At 37.9% G+C, this 12,891-nt stretch overlaps 1 protein-coding gene across 2 annotated transcripts in view; it reads right to left on the reverse strand.

Annotated features, from left to right (window-relative positions):
• The window catches only part of sgip1b (SH3GL interacting endocytic adaptor 1b), a 39,837-nt gene that overhangs the window by 12,090 nt on the left and 14,856 nt on the right, over positions 1-12,891 (reverse strand). Inside the window, exons 14-22 of one of the 2 annotated variants that reach the window (XM_051913645.1) lie at positions 12,424-12,486; positions 11,611-12,288; positions 9,199-9,320; positions 7,518-7,671; positions 7,269-7,380; positions 7,006-7,161; positions 2,914-3,046; positions 1,951-2,153; positions 1,800-1,864 (exon numbers count right to left, since the gene is read on the reverse strand). In XM_051913645.1, coding sequence (XP_051769605.1) covers positions 1,800-1,864; positions 1,951-2,153; positions 2,914-3,046; positions 7,006-7,161; positions 7,269-7,380; positions 7,518-7,671; positions 9,199-9,320; positions 11,611-12,288; positions 12,424-12,486 — 1,686 coding nt within the window. The remainder of the gene's footprint in view (positions 1-1,799; positions 1,865-1,950; positions 2,154-2,913; positions 3,047-7,005; positions 7,162-7,268; positions 7,381-7,517; positions 7,672-9,198; positions 9,321-11,610; positions 12,289-12,423; positions 12,487-12,891) is intronic. The other variant, XM_051913654.1, reaches the window with a different exon arrangement.

Consider the following 12,891-nt stretch of genomic DNA (forward strand, 5'->3'; position numbering starts at 1 on the left):
ATGATCACTAGCGTAATCAGGGGCCGTATTCACGAAACATCTTAGGGCTAAAAGTAGCTCCTAAATTGCCGATTTAGGAGAAACTCTTAAAAATAATGGGCGTGTCAGTCCTAATTTTAGGAGTCCTAAATTTTTGCTCTAAGAGTATTTCACAAAGCATTTTAGCGCTAAAACTAGCTCCTAAATCTGTGAAACGCTAGGAGTAGTCAAGAGGACTCCTAAATCACTAAGACCAAATCACAAACAATCCTAATCCACCTAAAGACACTGTACACCATGAGGCAATAGCGATAGAGCCCTAGGTGCTGAACTTTTTTTTCATAAATGCAATACATTTTGATTTATAAATTTGAATCTACGATGAGACGCCAAAAATAAATCTTTAACAAATAAATAAATATTGTTCGATTACCTGTGGCAGTGGTTTTCATGAGTTCACATTTACAAATAATTGAATAGAGTAAAAAAATATATAATAAGCGTATTTGGGGTACTGTCCAAGGGGATTGAGGGCTCCGAGCTTGGAATTTAGCCCAAACCCAAAGTTCTCCCCATATCCCCAGCTGAGAGTGAGGGACGGGGTGGCGGAGGGATGCAGAAAACTGTCAAAGTAACTATAGGCGAGTCGGCTCTCGTCTGTGTATATATTCCTCCTCTCGAGCTGATTATATAGACCGTTTGAATGTGTTCCTCCCAAACTTTGTTTATAAAACATAATTTGTTGCTTGAATTCTGCAGTCTCTTGAGATGCAGACATCCAAGAGGCGGTCCACAATTAACTGTATATACTAGTTTAATTATTGACACTTAGCCTAAATTTTAAAACCTTTATTTGAATATGGCAACATGACACCTCATTCTACAATATTTCTATGATTAAATTGCTGACTCCTCCCCCATCAGCCAATCACTGTGTGTATACTCCATGGCAACGAGGTCAACCCCGCCCTTACTCTTAGCTTAAAGGGTTAGTTCACCCAAAAATGAAAATTCTGTCATTTACTCATGCTCATGCCGTTCCAGACCCGTAAGGCCTTCGTTAATCTTCGGAACGCAAATTGAGATATTTTTGTTTAAATCCGATGGCTCCGTGAGGCCTACATAGGGAGCAATGACATTTCCTCTCTCAAGATCCATAAAGGTATTAAAACATATTTAAATCAGCTCATGTGAGTACAGTGGTTCAATATTAATATTATAAAGTGACGAGAATATTTTTAGTGCGCCAAAAAAAACAAAATAACGAATTATTTAGTGACGGTTGATTTCAAAACACTGCTTTAGGAAGCTTCGGAGCGTAATGAATCAGCGTTGTTTTTAGTACCTTTATGGATCTTGAGAGAGGAAATGTCATTGCTCCCTATGTAGGCCTCACGGAGCCATCGGATTTAAACAAAAATATCTTAATTTGTGTTCCGAAGATCAACGAAGGTCTTACAGGTGTAAAACGGCACGAGGGTGAATAATTAATGACAGAATTTTTATTTTTGGGTGAACTAACCCTTTAAGACTTCAGTCTATTCCTTAGTAAAAGTTGGTCTCAGCAGCTTTGTGAATAGGTTTTAAGAGAAAACTCTTAGCTAAGAACTTTTACTGCTATTTAGGAGAACTCTTAGTGGTAAGATAAAATGTTTTGTGAACACAGCCCCAGAAGCTTTGTAAATCCTTTCCTTGAGTAATTCAGTTTACTACTATTAGGACATTCTGCACATAGTACAGCTGCCAACATGAGCTAAACATTCTTGCAAATCTGTTAGAGGGCTTCCCTTCCAATCAGTTAATATCTAAAGGGCATTTACCTCCATTTTCAGACCTCTGTGAGAGCTCTGGGATCTTCCACGCAATTTTCTGCGTCTCTGGGTTCCTTAAAAAGCAAGGAATGAGCAAACATTACTATAAATTACCACACTGCTGTTAATTTGCAATGTGATTTTCTTGATAGATCCTTACCAGGTGGCAGGTGGGAGCATGGCCTGCAGTTTGGTCACGCCGCCATCCACAGCTGCCATGAAGTGGATGTTGGTGAGTGGTGTGGGTGTGGGCATGGCCTCTGTGTTGTATTTATAGTCTATCCTGAGGTCTGTGCTGCTGGCATCACCACGCCAGCTCACCGCAAGATTCAGCGGCGTGGACTGGATCCCTTGAGTGGACACCTGTAAGGACAAATCTCAAATATCACACACTACTACAGAAACATCAGAGAGGATGATCAGATTCATTTAAAGGGGTCATGGCATGAGAAATCAAATTTGCCTTGATCCTTTGACATATGAAAGGTCTTTTTACCATTTTTTTTAAAACATCCTGTAAGTTTCATAGCTTGAAACATCCTCCTCATTATAAACAAAGCATTTATTTAATCAAGCTCCAAAAACGGCTTGTTTGGATATTGTGGGATTTGTAACACCACACGAACAAATACATTTGTATATGACTGTTTAAACAGCTCATTTGCTCATTCCTGTAGAGACTTCAGAAGGATCCCAGAGTCAGGGACAAGTGGATGGATTATATGTTTGTTCAGAAAATTTGACTGCAGACAGTTTTGTAAACGAGGCACAGTGTAATGGAGAGTTTGCAAAGAAAGTTTTGTTGACAGATGAAGCAGCCAACTGTATTGGATCTAACAGCAGCTACATCGCAAACTGCCAATCATAACAGTGACCGTTAACTAACAAGCCTTAAAGGAACCGCCCCTTAAAACGGATCATTTCAGACAGAGGGTCAGAATGAGGGTTGAAAATAATAATTTTTCCACATTTATATTTATTTATTTATTTTTTTGTGCAAAAAAACTTTATTAACATTATAGGTAAACCTCAAGAAATATGTTAAAATAATAAAAAAATCCATGTCTTGACACCTTTAAATGATGTAGATACTAACAGATCATGTTTATATACAAAATCCCACCTGGTACTTCAGCATGTCCACGTTGTAATATGTGGCCTGTGGCCTCTGCTCAGCCACTTTCTTCAGGTGACTCAACAAGTTTGGCATATTTACCCAGAACTCCTTCAATTCACCTGTAGGTGGTGTGGTGTCGCTGAAGGATAAAAATAATTATAAAATAAATTATCCTATGATTTACTCAACCTCAAGCCATCCTAGGTGTACAGTATATGACTATCTTCTTTCAGACGAACACAATCTGAGATATATTTAAAAGTATCCTTAGTCCTCTGAGGTTTATAATGGTTACGAATGGGGGGCCGCATTTTGAAGTCAATAATAATGCATCCATCCATAAAAAAGTAATCCATACGGCTCCAGGGGGTTAATAAAGGTCTTCTGAATTGATGCAATGCGTTTTTGTAAGAAAAAAATCCATATTTAAAATTTTATAAATTCAAATAACTAGCTTTCGGTGGACAACCGTACACAGAATGCGCAAGTCGATTTGTGGCGGAAGAGTAATCTTTGACCTGACACGCAACGTAATGACGCACGTGGAGGCACAGAGGATAGAGCAGAACAAATCACCGGTCCTGGATTATATGTCTAAAACGACATGTGTTGGAGGATTTCGATATAAGAGAAGAGGAGCTTGAGTTTGTTGCACAGCCCTATTTGTTTGAACTGCGAGAGGCGTCTAAGCTTACGATACTCCCACATCCTGTGTCATACATTGCTTCAGAGGATTACTCATTTGCCGCAAGTCGACTTGCGCATTCTGTGTATGGTCGTCCGCTGGAAGCTAGTTATTTGACTTTATAAGTTGTAAATATGGTTATTTTTCTTACAAAAACGCATTGCTTCGCTTCAGAAGGCCTTTATTAACCCCCTGGATTTGTATGGATTACTTTTTTTTATGGAAGGATGCATTATTTTTGGCTTCAAAACGCAGCCCCCCCATTCACAACCACTATAAACCTTGGAGGACTAAGGATATTTTTAAATATATCTCTGATTGTGTTCGTCTGAAAAAAGATAGTCATACACACCTAGGATTGCTTGAGGGTGAGTAAATCATGGGATAATTTTCATTTTTGGGTGAACTATACCTTTAATGATAGCAAATAAAATGTACTGAAATGTGCTGAATTTAAATTAATTCAATTTCACACAATATTTACACTTACTGCACACAATATTACATTCACTAAAAATTCACAAAAAATATTTAAAAACATTAAAAACATCCTCAACCCAATGTCTGTAAGTCTGTAAAATGACCAATTTTGTTGATAGGTTAGTTAACTGGGTATAGGCTGATGCAGATAATCTCAAAATTATCATTATAGGGCCAATATATATTGAACTGGACAATATATATTACTTTGTCAATAAACAAGAAACCTTTGATTCATCTGACTCATTCAAATGTGCAGGGAAAAAGTATTAAAGATAGGGAAGACAATTTCAGAGAGGCTAGCAATAGTGAGCTAGCTCTAAAAGCATAAGACCCTACCCTCCCTTCAGAGCATCTCCAAAGCCACGCTTCCTCCAAAACACATGAACGTGTACAGCAGGGAGCAAACAAAAGCGTCACGAGAGACGGCGTTAAACTACCTTATTTCTCAAAGCACATAACATTACAAAAATAATGAATGTAAACAACTTAAAGAGCTTCTACTTGACTGCTGCAGATTAATTTCAGCGTTGACAGTATTGCCATTGAAACGCATGAATTCGAGTCATGAACCGCTCTGAGTATAACGTCACGGGTTTCCATCTCTTCCAAATCACGGTAGCAATGGCATGAACGCAACATAAGCTCGTTGTTTTGGTTCAGGAGGAACTGTAAAAGGTGGTTGCTGTTTTGGTTGCGTTGCACGTGACTGGTGTCTGTCTTAACTCTGCATAGCATGAAACGCTCTGATGACGTATGATGTCTGTGTGAACAGGGTGCACGAGGCTATGTAAAAACATACGTTGGCAGGCAAGTAGGACATCCTATCGTATCCCTCCGACCAATGAATATGATTGGACGAACATTTTATGGTCCTATGCCTTCCACAGATGATATAAATACATATAAATACATTTAGACCACTTAACTTAGTTATAGCTCTAAGGATGTGAAGAGACTTTCAATCAGCATAGCAAAAAATGTTTTTGAAGCAAATCACCTACCCTGCCTTTAAGTAACTGTTGATTATATAGTATTATGATTATTTTAGTATTATTTAGATACTACTAATGTACTTTTTAATATTTTCAATTAGCTTTTATTTTTATATTTTCAGTTTCCATTTTAATTTAATTTAATTTAAAGACCCCCTGTGGAGAAAATTAAGTTTTTAATGTTTTTAATGTCTATGTGGTGTTTTTAATATGCTTTAAGACAAACCATGTGCAGACTCATCAGCCAACACCATTGCTGAGTATTTTCTCCTTAAAACTGCAGTGTACCAAAGACAGTCTACAAAACGCATTTTAAAACCGCCACTGTTCTCTAAGTCACAAACATGTTGTAACCAATCCCATTAACATGCAGGGTGGGCTTTAGCATTTTTTTTTTTTTTTTTACCTTTATTTTCGCTTTTTACGATGCAGATTGTGTCAAAGAATCTTTACAGTGATAACTGGTATATAATTTTTGGCTGCACAGCAGCTCTTAAAGAAAATGGTGTCATTGTCCAGCTTAAGTAAATTCAGTATTGATTCATTCTGTTGTAAGAATCAATAGTTATTCATTTAGTTAATTTATCTATATCAGCACTGGAGTAAACAGTGATGTCATCATCCAGCTCAGTTCAGTTTGCATACAATGGTGTCGATGCAGGCAGATCAAAACATTGTCGAATATCAAATGTCAAGTGTCCCCAACTAAGCAAGCCAAAGGCTATCATTAACTATGCTGCTAAGCAGGTGGGTCTCAAGAGAAGCCAGGTTATTCCAGTATATTTTTCTGTTGATATGAAAAACCTGGTAAATTTAGCAATATAGCGGGTGAATTATGTATATGATGTATATTACGATGTTATGATGAACTATATGCCTTTCTCCACTGACATTCTAAGTTGTTCAAAGAGTTTCTAAGGATGCTGATTTTTAGAAGGCAGCTGTCTGACTCTGAGATGGTAAATGGGAAAATGGTTTGTGTAACATTAGCAACACATTATTAGCTGTTTGATAATGTAATCAAGACAATGGCTAATCATATCAGTTACTGTTATGTGTCCAACGTAGAGAGCAATACATAAAATGCATTACCATTCTGATACATCGACTTGTAGACGAGCCTGTATAATTCGCTCTTCCATTTCTTCTTCTAAATCAGTTTCTGGTTCAAACATATATGGCTGAATTAAACCAGTATTTCCACTTGCCATTGTGCAGTGTTTACTGCAGTAAAAGTTGACAGAGTGAGCTGGTGTGACTGGAAGTTTTTCCATCTAATATTTATGTTTTAGTTAGCAATAATAACACTTTTATACTGTAACTATTTATTCAAAAGCTATATTGCATTGTTTACGGTTCCAACTAGGGGTGAACATTACACCATATCAGTTATTAGCCGATATTACAATTATTAAATGTATCTGTACTGTTTATTGTTTGATCCACTATCAGCTGATATTGGATTTTTAACTGTTCAAACTCATTTTCCCTGTTTTTACATTTAGTTTACCTTTGCTGTCATCTAACACTAACTTACAGTTAATCAGTTAATTTACACTAATAATTTAATAACATTTTTAGCAGATTTAATGAATATATATTTTTCATACTGTACATTATCGTGATGCCTAAATTTGGCTGTAGCATTTAGTTTTTAGTGTTTTATTTTTAATACATTTAGAGAAAATAATATAGAATTTGTAATACTGACCATAACATGAAAATAAATATTGGTTTATTGGTTTATTATTATTACAGCCATAATTTTAATATTGAGACAACCCTAATTCCACCTCAGTTTTTCTCTCAAACAAAGTTCTCCTTTACAGTGGGATTATAAACTATTTCTAAAACGGGTTGACTGAATCATTACAAAGCCCAGTCCAAATGAACAATTAATTTACTAGTGGGGCATCCCTACTGCAGATGTTGTATTACCAGCACAGAAGCTGTGGGTTGGGAAGGACCTGCTCCAGCCGACTGTACTGGCTGATGGTGAAGGTCAGCACTGGTGGACTAGGCTGGGTGGAGAAGTGTCTGGTGATCCCTGCTGGGAAAGACAGCACCATCTCACCGGTGATCTTCACCAAACACCTACAACACACAGTAAGACACGAGAGAACAACATTAAATTCAATTAAATTCAACTAAACATGAACTTAATTCAAACGCTGACTTTAAAATATGCCCTGCAGGCTTACTTAGTGGGATCTGCTCCTTTAAAGTAGGCGCTGATGGTCTCTGTGAAGGCGGCTGCCACTGGTAGAGTGTCTTGGGGTCCCATTGTGAGAGGACTTGGACCTCTAGAACATGCTGAAATACAGAAGTAGATTGAATTTTATCTAATGGTCACACAACTTACTGAACTGAAGAAGGCATTATGCCTTGTTAGTATCTTCACACAGTATAATCAGTGATAACTGACTTGGGACAACTCTGTTGTGGCCCACCTGACACAGAGAGGTTCAGTTCTCGGCCTAGTGTAGGTGTGGAGGCTGCACTCAGAGACGTAACAGAGGAGATGGAGGAGGTGCTCTCAGCTCTGGCCAGAGGAGCAAAGGGTGGAGGACTCCAGGAGTGGATTGGGGGGCTGAAGGGACGGGCCTGAGGAGAAACAAAAATAACAGCTTGAACCAGGCATTATAAATCTGACGCCTAATTCACACTCCCTTAACGAACAATTTCAACTATTGTTTTTTGGAGCAGTTTGCTGAACCCATAAATACTGGAGTTTAATGTTTGGATCTTCAGAATTAGTGAAGGCCAGTGGTTCTCAAACAGGGGGGTCTCAGAACACTTTCAAGGAGGGGTCGCAAGATGACTTAAAAATATTTAAAATAATACAAACAAAATTTTGATTGAGCTAAAACAGCTACAAATCAAGATGTAAGCTGAAATTATATTTGTTATTTTAGTTTGTGTCCTTAACAACTGCCATTTTTATTTAAGAATTAAGTGTGTGATTTCTAGACCTGGAAAGTCATTTAAATTTTTTATAAATAAATATAATTAATATATAAACATGTATAGATATAATTTTGGGCAAGCTCCATAATATTTTATCATTTAGAAATTGTTATTTGTAATAATAATAATAATAATAATAATAATAAAAACACTCTAATCACAAACTAGAAAAGTCATGCAAATTCATTGGTAATAAAAAGTGCAAACCTTGAAGAACATTTAGTTATTTGAATTTAATGTAATTATCTTAGTTGTTTATAATTAATTTATTTACTTATTTTACTATATTGCCACTTGTAACTACTTATATAAGCAACTTTGTCATAATCGCAGAAGTATCAGAAATCTGTTCAAATATTAACCCCTTTCACACATGCAATATTTACTGGTAAATTACCATTAAGACATGTGTGAACAGGACCTTTTCAAAAATAATGGTAAATCGGGAATTGAGAAGTTTACATTACCAGTAAATTACTGGTGCTATGATGCTGTGTCTGAACAAAGAATAAAGATTACAGGTATGGACATGTGTGAGGTCCGAAAGGCCAATCATAAAGTTCTTATGAAGATAAAGTGATTAGTCCCCGCTGTTTACAGTAAGCTCCACTGCTTTTTAATAGCTTTTCTATGTAATTATGTGCTAAATGGACATATTTGACCATTCCACCGTGTCACAGCTTTTTCAGAGTGTCGCACTCAAGACCCTGCCTTCTTTTTCATTCATCAGCGCTGCGGCTCTGCAGTTGGATACTATTATGCACGGCTCATGTTTTTAAGAGCAAAAATGCGTTCTGTGCGATCATCCACTTACGTCTGTCACTCAAAAGTCAAAAAATGTTGTCAAACTGAACAGACAGTGAAACTAAAGAGCTTCTCTTCATGCGTTTAAAGATAATTTCCGATTAATGACATCACAGAATTTATCGGTATTTTGGTGCTAATGTGTAAATGGTCTCTTAATGGTAAAAAAAACAGAATGCCGTTCTGGTAATTTTAAAGTCATTCTGGTAATTTTACGGTAATTTACTGGGATTACTGTGAGCTAATGTCTTTGACAATGGAACCAAGAAGGTTGAGAACCACTAGGCATCTTCTCGTCTTAGGTATCTTCTTTTGAGGTGACATTTTTCAAATTTTCCACAGCAGTGGAGAGAGTCATACCAGATCTGCTAGGTTTGGTTTTCCAGGTGGTAGTTTCGGTCGTGACGATGGTCTTGGTGGTAGAGGCGGGATGGGGCTGCCAGCAGACAGTGGAGTGCCAGCACGTGCGGGAGAAGACGGCCCTAAAAACATAAAATCAGATTACTATTACAGAAGAATTATTATTATTATTATTAATGCAACTTCTAAGATAATAATAATGGTTCAATCAAGGTTCCTGTTGACTTCTTTCATTTGTTGAGTTTTTTTATTTTTATAATAATAATAATAATAAAATTAATTGAATTGGTTCTCGTTTAGTTTTGTGGATTGTTAATAATACTGAATGAGTTTAAAATATTAATAATACTCTGTCTTGTAACAGTATTTTTTTGAGAAGTTGAAAACTGTAATGAACTGTAATGAACTCTTAAATAAAGTTATAAAACGATTAGTTCCTGTCCTTGATTCTGATTGGTCAATAGCTGTATTTTATTCACGATCAAACACGGCTATGACCGCTTCACCCAACGGTTCTGTGTATCACTACACAACACCCTTAGCAACCACACTTAGCTACGTAAACTGTATGTTCTCAATTGATACTGTTCATTGAAGCTTACTGTATTATGTAGAAGAGTGTTGTGAGAAAGAGATTGAGTGAGCGAGATTATTACCTGCATTCAGATTTAGCATTTTCCTTCAGGTCAGTCCTAATAAAAAATCTGTTTAAGTGTCCGATGTATTATCTTGTCCTTTTAACAGTTAAGGGGTTTTCCCGTGACTGACAGCGCTAGTCAAAGCATTTGTCAGTTGCGTCTTGTTCCGTGTTCACAACAATTCAGTCTTTTCAATGTAAAAGTCTTCGCTACTGACTGACTCACTCATAAAGACAGTCTTTGCTGCCGTCTAATGGTGTAATAATGTAACTTCTGTTGTGGTTCACGGTCAGGGACTATTTTTTTCCGGCGGTAGGAAGGCATTTAGTGAAAGTTTACTTTATAAAAGTTGCATTGATACGTATTTTTGGCTTTAATATTTGTATTGTGTGGTAACCGTTTTATAAAAGCAATAAGGTACTCAAGGCTAGTGCTGTAAGTCACGGCTGAAGGGGTTGCAGGTACTCCGCTTCGCGTCGTGCCTAACGACGCCCTTCAGCCGTGACTTATTCATGATACAGCACAGCCTCTCGTACCTTATTGCTTACTTAATAATCTATTTCCCTTGATAAAATATGATATTGCATTATGAGTGCCATTACAGCAGTACGGAGCCCTGCACATGACATAATGGAAAAAAATCATGGCTACAATAACTAAATTAAAACGAGGGCATGATTTATCTAAAATGAGGAAATTAATTACTATAATTTGGCCATGATTTAACCAAAATGAGAATTAATTAATAAAACGTGGCCATGAATTAATAAGTCATAGGAACATATTCTTAATCTGTGGCCACAATAGTTTTCTTGCATAGCATGTCATGTGCTCAGTACTTTAGTGAAGTATGATGTTAAATATTTTGGACAAAGGAATTAATGAAATGTAGGTGTGCTAGCCAATAAGAGAGCTTATTAGTTTAAAAACTGACACAAAAACATGTATTTTGTTCAAAAGCTACTGAACTGTTAAACTGGCTGAAAAAAAACAAGATAAGATCAGTTAGCTCCATGGATGCAAGCTTTAGCATTATGAAACTCTCTATTCAATATTGTAAGTCTCCACTGGTCTAGAAATGAATATTTATGAGTCTTTTTTTCCCCATTATTTCCATGTCAATGTGTCATTATGCTTGCTTCAGTCTTAAAAGGATACTCCACCCAAAATAAAAAAATCACTTACTCAACCTCATGCCATCCCAAAAAAACACTTTTTTCTTCAGATAAACACAAACAAAGACTTTTGGAAAAATAATCCATCTCTGTGAGTCTGTATAATGCAAATGTATTGTGTATTGTGAAGCGCTACATAAGTGCATTCTGAAGCTCTCACGGAAAGTGATGCAGAAGCACAGAGGACCGTCACTTCTTGCGCTAGTTTCACAACGAGCTTACATCTTACATTTTACAACGTTCTGATGTTTACGTCAAGCGTGAATTCATGAACGTGCATATTGTATGTCCATTGGCCTGAAGCAATATTTATAGTTTAAAAAAAGTTTAAGTATTTTTCTTACACACGCCTATCATTTCACTTCAGAAGATATTGATTCATCAGCTGAGGTTGTTCATTTTTGGGGGTTTTGGAGAGATAACTTTTGGATATCTTTTTACACTTGCATTATATGGACTCACAGGTGTGGATTATTTGCATTCATCTGAACAAAGAAAGTCATATACTGTACAACTGGAACAGCATGAGTATGAGTAAATGATGAGAGAATTTTCATTTTTAGATGGAGTATCCCTTTCAGTAACAACGGCTAACTCACCACTGCCGGGCCCCGGGGAGCCCACCACACTCCTGTAAGTAGGTGGGGGCAGTGGAGGTGGGGTTCCTCTGAAGCTTCCTGCTGCAATGTCTTTGGGTGATGTGCTAAACACAGTAAACTCGTCCCTCATGCTCGCCAGGTCAGGGGTTCTTCTGCTGTCGTCTCTCAAGGTGAGAGGGGAAGGTATGGCTCCATGTGTAGGGTGGTCCGCTGGCAGGAAGGGCAGTCCAGGGCTGGCAGGGGTGACGGGAGACTCTTGGGCCGGCTCAGACTCTGGGAGCTGAAAGCAGCAGGGAAGGTCCAGGGGGCTCAGAGGAGAGTCTGAGGGCGGTGGTGGTGGAGGTGAATCTGGAGGCGGGATGGAGTGGAGGGGCGGAGGGGGTGAGGCGGGAGGTGGCAGGTTGAGAGGCGAGGTCGGGGGCGAGTCCGCAGGGGAAGAGGACAGAGGTGGGGAAGGGGCAGGTTCGTCTGGTGGAGGAGGTCTGGCGGGAGAGCCCTCGCTGAAGCTCACCCAACTGCACTGCACCACATCTGATCCAGACCTGGGCGTCTCTACAGGCCCAAAAACACTATCCAAGTCAGGCATAGATGCCCCTGCGGCCGGGGCAGATGATGGGGAATCCTGATAGGCCGAAGATGATCCATCTCCTCTGACACTAGGAACCACACTATAATAACCTGCTCGGACAGAACAACAATGAACTGTCAAATACTCTTCCATTTTTCACCACCACAAACTAGGGGTGTGCATTATGTATATGTAATTGTTGTTTCAACAATGTTGAAGCTGACATTATCGAGTATGTCACTCACTGCAAAAACACGCCTTCAGAGTGCACACTTTCATTGATGTGAAACACACTTTCGTGATGTTGCCTAGTAGATAATAGAGTTAGAATGTCCCCAAAATTCAATATATGGGGCAAAAATGACCTTGTATGAGCTTTTGTCTTATATAACTTTTTATACAACAGTTCAATAAACAAGAAAATAATATTGTGAGTTACATTTTAGACACAATATTGTCAGTATTGTCTGTTTTTGCTCTATTTCACTTATACAAATTGTTCCAAACAAAGCTGCAATGAAACTGTTGTGCATCTCTGAGCAACACACAATGGGCTATACTATCCCATGAGGCCACAGGAGAGAATTTGTGAATGGCAGTGAAGTGACGCAACTGACGCTGATAAGTCACATAACAATAACAATGAATGTAGTACATCCAGATTACATTTATACCGTATAGAACATACTTTTTTAACGGTTGAGCTAATTCAA

This window comes from Ctenopharyngodon idella, chromosome 2 (assembly GCF_019924925.1).
Source record: "Ctenopharyngodon idella isolate HZGC_01 chromosome 2, HZGC01, whole genome shotgun sequence".
Lineage (NCBI taxonomy): Eukaryota > Metazoa > Chordata > Actinopteri > Cypriniformes > Xenocyprididae > Ctenopharyngodon > Ctenopharyngodon idella.